At 32.5% G+C, this 12,450-nt stretch overlaps 1 protein-coding gene across 1 annotated transcript; it reads right to left on the reverse strand.

Annotated features, from left to right (window-relative positions):
* Window positions 1–8,758: 8,758 nt before the first annotated feature.
* LOC104216283 (F-box/kelch-repeat protein At3g06240-like) lies at window positions 8,759–12,198 on the reverse strand. Its single transcript, XM_009766309.2, has 2 exons — window positions 11,011–12,198; window positions 8,759–9,047 (listed from the first exon to the last, which is right to left on the reverse strand). Exon 1 carries the CDS (start codon window positions 12,142–12,144, stop codon window positions 11,041–11,043), a length of 1,104 nt encoding a protein of 367 aa, XP_009764611.1. The 5' UTR covers window positions 12,145–12,198; the 3' UTR covers window positions 8,759–9,047; window positions 11,011–11,040.
* Window positions 12,199–12,450: the final 252 nt, after the last annotated feature.

The raw sequence follows: 12,450 nt of genomic DNA on the forward strand, positions 1-12,450 counted from the left end.
ATTAAAAAGAGAAGCGCTCCCTACCAATTTTTTTTAATTCTAATTTATAAAGGGAACTTATCCATCATACCATAATCTTTGGGAGTCATTTGGTATGATGTATAAGAATAGTACTGAATAAGATGTATTAGTAATATCGAGATTAATAATGCTTGAATTAGTTATGTTGTGATTAGGTATGTTGAGATTATTTCTTATCGACTGTTTGATTTGGTGTATAAAAAATAACATGCATTGCCTAGCTTTTTAAAAAAAAAAAAAAAATCCCGCCAAACAAATGATATGAAAAAGTTTTGAGGTGACAATTATGTTTTTATATATATTTATCCATGTATTAAAAACCATCTATAGTATTTCTAATGTCATGGTTTGCTAAATGTATAAGAATACTATTAAATATGGTGTATAGATTAAAAAACAGTACCAAACAAGAGATTAATGATACCAGAACTAATACATCTACTCCCTCTGTTGTAATTTATGTGAACTCATTTGATTAGGCACAGAGTTTAAGAAAAAAGAGAAGACTTTTGAATTTGTGGTGTAAAATTAGGCACATATATTTTATGTGGCTATAAATCATTGTAATTATTTCCAAATAAAGAAAGGATTAGTTTTTTGATACGGACCAAAAAAAATAGGTTCACATAAATTGAAACGAAGGGAATATTATATTCCCTAATACTTCCTACCAAATAACCGCTCAGTAGTAATGTGTTTTTATTAGTCAACAATAGTGTTCCAAACGTTTTTTGTTTCTTAATTATCTAAAGGAAAAGTAGCACTTTTGGTATTAAAACAACATAGATGATTTCTTTGAGAGGAAAAAAAAAGATTACTTTCTCTTTTCTTTTGTTTGATAGCTAAGGCTTATTGACTACTAGACGACTCAATCTAGAAATGGAAGACATGGCCCACTTATGTGGAGATAATACTCCCTCGTCTCGTACTATTGTCGTGATTCTTTATTGCACGACACTTAAAAAAGAATAATTTTTGACTACTTTACCCTTATTAAATATTTTCTTAATTTATGTGTCATCTTTATCAATGACATTATTCATATTTTTATTAAATGTGAATGCAATTAATTATTAAAGGTAAAAAAGAAAAAATATAATCAATTTTGTCTTGTAATTTGAGACAACTATTTTTAGTAATCATGACACATGTGACGGAGGGAATAGTATTCTTAGAATAAATAATTTCAAATCCATAGAAAAAAGATAAAGAGCTAAGCTAAAAAAAGTTAGTGATGGAAAAAGAAAAGAATATAACAAAAACTATGTATCTATGATGTGAGAAATATAAAGTTGTTGCATTATTGGTTGGATTCTAGATCTTTTATTTCTTTTATCTCTTGAGTCAAACTAAGTTAAGAAACATAAATAATCTGTAATAAACTACAAATTATAGTGGAAGTTGAGTGACACGTATTTAAAACGTACTTAATCCTTCGTTTGTTAAACATCTTTTTTCTATGCATCAATTTCAATCGGTTGAAAATAATGTCAAATTAGTACAATCATCACTACCTACCAATTTTCCTCTACCTTCTTCCTTCTAGAAAGATATTTGACAAGGATTTATTAGTTTGGTGGGTCCAAATAATGATTCTTTTCACTTGTGCCAAGTGTGGTTGCTTACTCAAGAAAGAAAGGTCCACTCTTAAAAATTTACGCACACTGAATATTTATATTAAATTATATAAATTTATTATGAGTAAGTAATGAACTAATATAAAAGTATATATTAGTTAACAAGTATAATTTAATAATACTTTATATTTGTAAAGACATGTATCATATATTATTGTATTGCTGTAAATACCCAACAGAGATAAATATTTGTCGGGGTCCATCCCCTTCTTTTCATTTGTTTGTTTTGATTTTTTGGGTAAATTGTTATAGATTCTTTACCAATATTGTTATTTATGGAACTTGATATAGTAATTAATTGAATTTTCTTTATTTCTTACTTGTACGTATTAATACTACTATTATTTTGGGTATTATCACTTTTAGCTTGTGTCAGAAACTATTTATATTTGGTAGTCGAAAAAGTGTATAAAATTTATATATCACACACACACACACACACACACACACACACACACACATATATATATATATATATATATATATATATATATATATTCGACTATTATTTCAAGAGAGGCTATACAATGTCATTTTTCCTATTATTTATTACATGACTGATGGTTAGATTCAGGCATGCTACACTTTTTAGTTATTGGGAGAATCCAAGTACTCTCTTTCGGATTCAGGAAACAACTCTCAGAGATCTTTTTTTCTTTGGGAAGATACAGGAGCGAAACAATCAACCTACTGATATTGGAAGACCCAACAGATTCTTCCAATGTATCATTTTTGGGTCCAATGGAATTCATAGGTATAGGAAAAAGCCCTATCAAATAGAGATTTTTTCTTTCGACCATATTTCGTTTGTTAATACGATATATAAGGACCGCTACTACAAAGAGTATTACACCCTTAATCATGAAATATCGATTGCTTGTTGAACCCCGTGAATTGCGTGAAAGTAGGATACTCCAAATTCGGGGGTTAAAGAGTTTTAGAAAACGTTCTAGGTGATGGAGAACAAGTACCTTCTGCCACTTAAATACTGCTCATTGGATTTTTTTTTTAAATAATGGCTAATTAATTTTGTAATAAATCAATTAATTCAAATAATTTTATTTTATTTGATGTCAATCTTCTCATAACGCCATATAAGGCAAGGTGTGTATCATGCCATTTGGAAGCTTTGACTATCAATGGAAAGAATGCATTGGTCAAAGATACAAAAAAGAAATAATAAAATTTAGAAAAGCTAAAAATGCCAACCAATCCGTCGTAATCAACGTTAATTATGTTCTAAAGCAGCATATATTAATCAGAGTGTCGCAAACAGGTGGGAAAACTGATAACTTTTCAAAGTGCACGGCACTGAAATTTTCTGAAAGCCATTATTATTATTTTTGGCTTACTGAAATAGCCAACTTTAAATTATCCTTTAAAAAGAGGCCATCCAACTTGGACCATTACTATCTAACAAAATATCGAGAAATTTTGCCGTTTAAGCAAATTGACCCATTTGTGGTCTTGGACATATTAATTATTGATTTTGATTTTAATGTATGATACGATGGAATTCATTTTTCTAGAAAAATAATTATTACGGGATGTGTTTTTTGGTGTTTGATTGGTAAATAAAAATAAAAGTATTTTCTAAAAGAAATATTAAATATTAGTAATAACATTAGTAAATTAGATAGTGTTTAATGAAATTTATATAATTGAACATGATAATATATTTATGTGTCGTCGAAGCAAGTATGTGAATTAAAAGTTAAATATAGTTGGAAGAAAATGACTTATGTTCGTAAGTGAGGGAAATTATATTTTCCTTTTCTTGGAACATTTTTTGTTTGAAAAATATTTGATGGCTACCAAACATCAGAAATTGACTTTCTATATGGAAGATAATATGTTTTTAGAAATATGTCATAAGAAACACACCTATAATTAATTAGCTTGGCCACCTTATTTCTCAAAAGAAAAAAAAAACAACCAATATACTTAGTATATTTTCACCTATGGGGTCTGAATTTTCTAAAAAAAATATATATATAAAAAAATAAAATTAAAAAAAAAAACAAAAAAAACACACACACATGACCAGGAATGTCTGGCTAGTACTTATTTATTGACTTGTTATCCATTTGGTCAGGAGAAGTGAGCTAGTCGTTCTCTTTTTGATCATACAAATATTTGAAAATTCAAAAGCTTGATCCATTGTAGTTGGAATTGTAATGCGACAAGTCTGATAATACGACCTAAATTTATTTCTCAAATGGACATCTTCAACGAATAGGATTGTTTAGTAATGCACATGGAACGTACTATATACAGTCAAACTTTTCTATAACAGTTTCGTTTGTTCTAATATTTTTTGACTGCTATAGTGAAGTGCTGAAGAACATATAATATAATAGTATAACATAAAATTCGATTCCGAAAAAACTTGATTTTTATAGCAAATGATTGCTGTATAGAAATATTATTATAAAGAGGTCGACTGTATCTAATATTAGAATTCAAAGTTAATTACGTTGATTAGTTTTGTGTTTGACCTGGAAATGAGATGTGTTAGACTGTTAGGTTCCAAAATATACGGCTAACGTACGTGATTTTTAAGTTTGGCAATAAACCTATAGAATCATAGATTGGATGGTGCACTCATATTCTAATTTTAGCGAGGAGTGGTGTCTCAGCGACACCACTTCTACTTCATCTATAAGGACCACGACCGTGGCCTAAAATAGACGTAACCTGCACCCGTTACCTTATGCTCGAATATATGATGTATGTACATTAAATTTGTACCAACTATGTGTAATGAATATAGTGTTATTTTGTACTCCTGACAAGTGAAGGAGTTAAAGCAATTTGGTGGGAATTGACTAGGGAAAAAGACCCACTAAAGTGGGGTTTCAAACATGTTAATTAAGCTACATATGGGCTGGACCAAAAGGGCAATTCCTAATAAAAGATGTTGTACTACTCTTTAGTTTGGTTGGTACCAATTTCCTTCTTTTTTCCTATATTGGCCTACTTTTCCATCTTCTTATCTTCTTTTTTGGTCAATTCTTCCCTTCAATTCCTTTGGAAGACATCCACACACAAAAAAAAAAAAAAAATGGAAACATAGCACCTGTCTATGATGAATTAAGGAGTGTCGGGGATGGATGAGATTCTTTCATTTAGGGGCGTATCTAGTTGGGGTTCCCGGGGTTAACGTGAACGCATGCTCTCCTCCCTAAATCATGTATAGTAATATTATGCTTGTTAAGAAATACATAAATATGTATGTGTGCACCCAAGTTTAAAGTATCATATGACGTGATGGTTATTAGGTGCACCCTTTTAACTGAGTTTGGGAGTTAAATCTTATCTTTATCTTGTTTTTTCTTTTCTTTTTCTAGAAGCGCATCCATGATATGTAAGATGTCACTTTTTGCATATTAATTAAGTACTTTTTCTTTCTTTCTTTGTACGGTGTATTCTTTCATAATTTTCAAGTCTAATAGACTATATATATATATATATATATATATAGGTTGAATCCATAAAATTTATATTCTGATCTCGATCCACCTCTTTGTAATATTGCATATGTATTCCCCAAAATTCGAAATCCCTCTCTACTTCCTTCCTTAATCAAATGTCTCGAATTCAAGCATTGTAAAAGAAGAAATTCTTGGAAAGTGTGCTTCTCCCTTTGATGAGTCGTACAAGGCGCATATCTGGATTAGTCGAGCCAATTAATACATATTACCACATGGTTATAAAAAAAGGACTTTTTAAAATTGCCTTGTGGCCAAATATTGTAGCATTATCTTGTAAATATGCATAATCTTTGACTTAAGACTTTGTAGGTAGCAGGATTCAGCATGATTATATCCGTTGGAATTAATTAACAAGTACGTTGAAAAAGCATGGAGACATGCATGTAGAAATTCAATTGCACAATTTATGAGATGGTAAAGCGGCTGTCTACGTCATATTTCTTGGGTGTGTGTATTTTTCCGAATCCTACATAAATACAAAATACTTAGTGCACGAGACGACTTTTTTTTAACGTTAGTGATGGTTGCAGCAGGTCGTCCCATCAAGCCATGGTTGAACAGTTGAACATTTGTAGATTTTGTCCAGTTGAATAATGAATAACAATATAAGAATCAACTATTTATCAGCAGCCTTTCCATGTTTGAATTTTATACTCTTATTTTGGTATTTCTCACACTCCACAGAATCGAAAATATTATACTATCTTATTTATTCCTGAAATGACTAAAATTTCCTACTGCTAGTTGAAAGTAAGAATATTTTACCAATTAAAAGGAGAGCATTTCCATTTTTAGACAGTAATGGCGGGGAATTGAGGAAACCATGATGAGATAGGTCAACATAGGCAATAAATAAATACTTAAAATTAACCAATCAAATATATAGCAACGAGAAAAACAACATCTAAAATGTCAACCCCATTAACCAACAACAGATGTAACTGAGATAAATCACAATAAAAATAATATTAATAACATGCATTTCAAATTTGAACAATAAATGTGAATCCAAATTTTACCTACGGTGTAATCAATCAATTAGCTGTATTAATCCAAGACTAGTCAGAGTAAATTGTATGAATCCTCTATATTCGATATACTCCACTACTACTGCTAAATTACTAAAAGATGACAGAATACAGTAAACTATTTCAATTTGACTCTACGAAACCAAAAATGTTTGGGTCAAATAAATTGACGGAGATGAAAAAGAGATGCAACACAAAATTCAAAGTATAAGACATTTGGTTTGAGGCCAAATTCAGAAAGCAAAATACTCATGGCAGGCAATAGAAGCCTATTGTTGTGTATTTCACAAGCCCACCAACTTCAAGTACAATAATAACATAAAGGAATTTTTACATCCGGTAGCAAAAGTTGATATCTTATTTATTTTAAATAAATAGCCTTTTAAAAAATTATATTCCATAACTACCTTTTATTTTTTATAGTCAAATATCTATTTATGGTCACTTCTTACCCTTAAGCCATAAAATACGCTTTGTATTATTTTTCTCTCTCATTCTTTCAGATTTTTCTCCACCCTCTCTCTCTCAACCAATGCCACAAATCACCGTACCGATGCAACTGCAGTGTCGGAGTCGCCATTTGTACCAGATTTTGATGCTGATCCACCTATTAGGCCTGGTGATGATGACCCGAACGAGAGTCTAGAAGCTTCTATGCTGTCGGCTGGGCAGCAGATTTTAACAATTTTATTATTTAATATTTTGAGTTTCTCTGTCTTTGAATTTCTCTTTCTTTTTTAGTGGTTGAAGAGTCTGTTAAGACATCAATGTTTTATGTTTCGTATCAATGTCGAAATCTGACATAGGGTAAACAGGGATTGACAATAGAGGTTCGAAATCTGCTATCGACGAGATGACATTAGGGTTATTCTTGAACAAAGACGACAGAGTTTTGGGGCTGAGCAACTTGAAGAGTCTGTTACCTTTTTTTTTCATTGTATTTCAATGTATCTCGCTGTATTTTATGTATTTCATTGTATTCATTGCCTTTTTTTCCATTGTATTCCATGTATTTCGTTGTATTCACTGTCTCGTTATATTCCATGAATGTATTCATATGTTTTTTTTTAATTAATATAATTTATGTATTCAGATGTATTTATGTATTCAGATTTATAATTGAGTTTGTTGAGTTATATTAGAAGTCTATTTATGTTAATTGAACCACTTTCCGTTTAAAAATAGCTGAATAGACCATGATTTATGCTATTTACATTACTGTATTCATAAATACATATCGTGAATACAGTCGAATACAATAATTGCCCAGTTGTACTCCCCTGTTTCACGCCGAGTTTTGCTACTGTATTCATGAATACAATAAATACATCGAATACACTCTAGCAAAACTGAAAACATAGCTATAGAAAGTAATATAGTAAATGGTACCTACATCTAGCTAATAACCACTAAACAAAAGTGGTTTGTGAAAATTTCTCTAAGATAAAGGATAAGTTACACATCTGGCCGGTTGACCATAAATAATTGCATCCACTAGCCAATATACAAAAAAATATACTGATATACCGATTATTATTTTTAGAGCGATTATACTGTGTAGTTTATCGACAGAAATGTTTGTGGTGAGGCTTAGTTATTCTTCCTAGGTAAATGAGCCAATAAGAGCTATAAAAGAGAGGCAAGTGCAAAGATAGTCATTCTCATGAATGCTATTTAGAGATTAGCCAATACTTTTTTTTATCCAGAAATATTAAACTAAAATTCTTAACTTTAGGACAATCCAGAATACTTTTGTCCCGAAAAATTGAAATGAAAAACTGAAATTCAGGACGCGCTAGCTAATTCCTAAATAGCAATCCCTAGAAAAGAGTGGCTACCTAGTGTCATTTCTACTATAAAAGAAGGGAAGGATAGGCCAAGAAGTAGAATTTTTAGCCTTTCTACTCGTGTCCTTATTACTCCATAAGAAAAGCCTCCAAAGTTGAGGGAATGGAGGGTGAAATTAAAATATAGCCAGATTTACAAGTGGTAACTGAAGAATAGCCATAGTTTTAAAAGTAATCAAATTTAGCCACTTTTTATGTAAAGATAAATCTGAACGTAAACACTGTTCAAAATCCGAAAAATATTCCAACATAATATACTGGAGTTCAAATTTTTACATGTGAACTTACAACATAATGTGCCGCAGTTCCAACATAATATGCTGAAGGTACATACACGTGCTCCAATTTTCAGTATATTATGCTAGAACTTTCTGTGTGCTGGAATTCCAGTACTACACGTGCTACATAGGTGCACCAATCTCCAGTATATTATGCTGGAAGTTTCCTTGTTGCAGCAAAATAGTGGCTATTTTTCAATGACTTTGCAAACGATGGCTATTTTTCAATTACCAGTCCGAAAACTGACTAGCCCGTGCTATTTTCACGGGAATGGAACTAACAAATTTCTCTTGGTTTTCTCTCATCTCTAACTAGCTTCATTAATCGAACTTTACCTTTACACATTGTTCAAAAGGGAGTAGCAGAATTATTCCCTATATCCAAACCTTGATAGATAAATTATCAGTACCTATGCTGATCAGTGTAGTAAGTACGCGGAATATTAGTTGAGGTGTGAATAAAGCTGAACAAGACACCATTGTCATTGAAAATAAAGAAGAAGAAAAAAAAAGAATCTTGCACCACTTGTACTCTGAGATATCATCAGAATTCTGCTCAAAAAAATTCCAAAATAACCAGAAGAACTAAAACATAAAACAGTTAAAACTTTGAAATAGCAAGTAATATGAATAAAGCTACACGTCTTAGTTAAGAAACATCCTAAGAATGGTAGCAACAACGGCATCAATCTCAACTTCTTCAAGTTGCCGAAGCCTTATGCTCATTTGTCATGACAACAACCTGATGTGAAATAAGACAAGTCGAGATTCAACACAGCTCGAACAAATGCACACATCTTTTTATATACTATTATAGCTCAGCAAACACAATAACAGCAAAAGTATCTTGACTTAGTTCTATTCACACCAAAACATAGTTTGCCTGCTCATATAAAATTTTCTCATGTTAAGAACACCGTGGATAGCTTTTCAGTGTGTGTGGGTGTGGGTGTGGAGGTGGGGTGTGGGGTTGGGGGGGGGGTCTCTGTTACTTCTTAAGGTGAGTAAGATACTCTTGAGGCATTTTAAGAAAGACCAAACTTATTCATGTCCATTTGACATTCTTGGACGTCCATCAAGGGTGACAGGTAGTCGCTAGTGTCTCTTAGTCTTACCAATAGTACTAGTACTATTTTTGTATTTCTCTTATTCCTGGTTCTTTATTATTACATGTTGTGCTATTTGCTCCTATTGCATTGTTGTTGCTACTGTTTGTTACTTTATTTTCACTGTTCCTTGAACCGAGTATCTATCGGAAACAACCTCTCTATCTTCACGAGGTAGGGATAAGGTAAGCATATACATTACCCTTCCTAGACCCACCTATGAGATTACATTGGGTTTGTTGTTGTTGTTGGACGTCCATAAAGAAAATATCTTTCAAATGGATGCCTACTTCGATGTTCCACTGCATTCATCATTCCCAAATGCAATGAAATCAAGTCAAACTTTACTTCTTGAAAAGATCAACATAGACAACTTTCAATATTCAAACAAATCAGCATAACATAAAACTGAAAGTCTAGCTTAACATGAAGCTGTCAGGTATCGATTACTCCCTTCTCGAGCTTTTCCATAGTTCGAGTTTTATGGACACTGTACCAGATACAAGTATGGAACTATATCCCCTGTTTCTATAGGTGGTACAGGTGATAGTTGCTTCACAAAAGATCTTTGATATCATTAGGCATAAAAAATAGGAACTTTGTCGCATGTCTAAACATTCAGTCCAACCTGGCTCATCTTAAGTTAACTACCTTATAATCTCAAACCACCTTTGTTAGTATTATCAGTCACTCGTCGCATCACATTTGCAGGCAATCATATTACAAGTATTTGGTAGGGGATTCCTCCAGATATATAAACAAAGAAATGACAAAAGAACCTAACACAGTAAACAAAAATATGCACCAATTTGATATCTAATCAATTAGGGCAAGTTCTAAACTCATCAACACTGTATTTTTGCTGAAGATCAATGGGAAGTGATCTAGACTAACGGTCTTTTTCAACGGCCAAAAGGGCAGTCCGATGCACTAAACTCCCGCTATGCGCGGGGTTCAGGGAAGGGTCGGATCACAAGAGTCTATTGTACGCAATCTTACCCTACATTTCTGCAAGAGGCTGTTTTCACGGCTCGAACCCGTGACCTCCTGGTCATATGGCAACAACTTTACGAGAAACGCCAAGGCTCACCGGTGTAAAGAAAAACATTTGTCCAACTATATACTTTTGTATACTTCGTGCTATGATTTTGAGACACTCCAACCTTTTATTTAGAAATTAAACATTCTTAAGACTTTAGTTTCTTACCTCTGTTGTGCACTTACCAAAGAAATTACTCCATATAACATATAGACGATCTTTTAAAACATATCATCGATGTACCCAAATCTGAATACTGAAACACAAGAGGCAAAGTTGAATATAGCGAACAATTAAATTAATTGATCCATTAAAACAAAAAGGTATAACCTTATCAGAACCAATCTCTGTAACCTTATATTCAGTACTAAAGAATTAGCATCACAAAACTTTATGAGGACGAGAGAATTGCCATTCACACAACTCACTGAGGACAAACAAACTACCATGCATAAAACGCTCTGGATCATTTTATTGATCGAACATAAAGACCAAATCAAAGATACTACGCGAAATACACTAAAAATGAATAAGATATCATAAAAATACTGGTGTAATACCTGAGTACAACATCATCTCAAAATACTGCATCAAGCAATATTGTAACCCTCAGTTCCTTCGCCAAACATAGGAGAAACAAGACTCTCCACGAAAGTTCTAGTCCTTCTAAACTTAGCAGTTACTCCATCAACCTTCATATCTCTCCATTGTTCCTCTTTCATATTATAGACAATCAACTTCTCTCCATCCAATACGACATCATCATCACTCATTAAACAAAGGGGTAAGAAACCATACAATGATTTCGGTACTGTAATACTAAATTTTGTCCAAGACTCCTCAACCCCATACTCTTTCATTATCCAAGCATCAATTCTGTTTTCTTCTGTATCAGTGAACATACAAAGACACCCTCTAACGGCCACAAGATCATAACACACAACATTATTGTTATCAATATTAGTAGGTGTTGGCATCTCCAAGAATGTCTCATCGCTTAAATCAAAAGCAACAACTACAAATGAATCATCGAAAAGTTTACAAACCAACCAATGCAAAGCCCCATTTACCAAAACCCCATAAGTTAGCAATGAATCTTCAAGATCATAAGGCGAATTCTCAAGTCTCCTCCAAAGACCCTTTCTCACAGAGTAGATATCAATAAAAGTACTTCTAATATCCGGTTCATGCTCGTAGTAATAATGAGAAAGAGCAACTACCTTATAATCATCATTAGCAAAATCATACCCTAAACCAGACACGCTAAAGCTACCACGCATTTGCCGAGCAAATTGAAATACTGGAATTTTGTGGTAATTTAAAGTTGTGGGGTTGATTAAAAATATAATATTTTCCTCATTTCCCACCAAAACCAACCCATTACATGATCCAAAAATTCTTACCCAGTTATCTGAAAGCTGCTGAAAATTGAGCTTTCTTAAAATGCCATCAGTTTTATTATGGGAGTTGTGGGTAAAAGTGATAGTGTTGAGAGAGTGAGAACGAGAGATGCAAATGAGTTTTTCTTCTTTATTATGAATGGAAAAGTGATATTTGATGAATTGTGGGTCTGAGAGGAAATTGCGCCATTGCTTTGACACGCATCTAAATTGGCCTATCAACTTTGCCGGCAGCCGAGAAAGTATATCAATTATGATTTCTTGGGGTAGAATTTCAGCTTTGGTCATCGCCATGGTTGATTGGAAGAAGAGACTGTAGATTGTACTCTCTCTGGGATATTTTCTTGAACCTCTACAGCCACAACTTTAGTAGTTATATATATATATATATATATAATTTTTTGGGAAGTGCACGATTGACCACTAATAACACATGTATTTATTTTTTAGTCACTGTTTAAAATGTTTTTAATCTTTAGTCATTGCTTTAATAAACTTTAACTGCCCGAACGAAAATACCCTTCTGATCATGTCCTTAACTTTTGAACTTGTAGCTCTAAGTTCATGACTTCAGAACCACATGTCGTTAACTTTTGAACT

This window comes from Nicotiana sylvestris, chromosome 12 (genome assembly GCF_000393655.2).
Source record: "Nicotiana sylvestris chromosome 12, ASM39365v2, whole genome shotgun sequence".
In the NCBI taxonomy this organism is placed as follows: domain Eukaryota; kingdom Viridiplantae; phylum Streptophyta; class Magnoliopsida; order Solanales; family Solanaceae; genus Nicotiana; species Nicotiana sylvestris.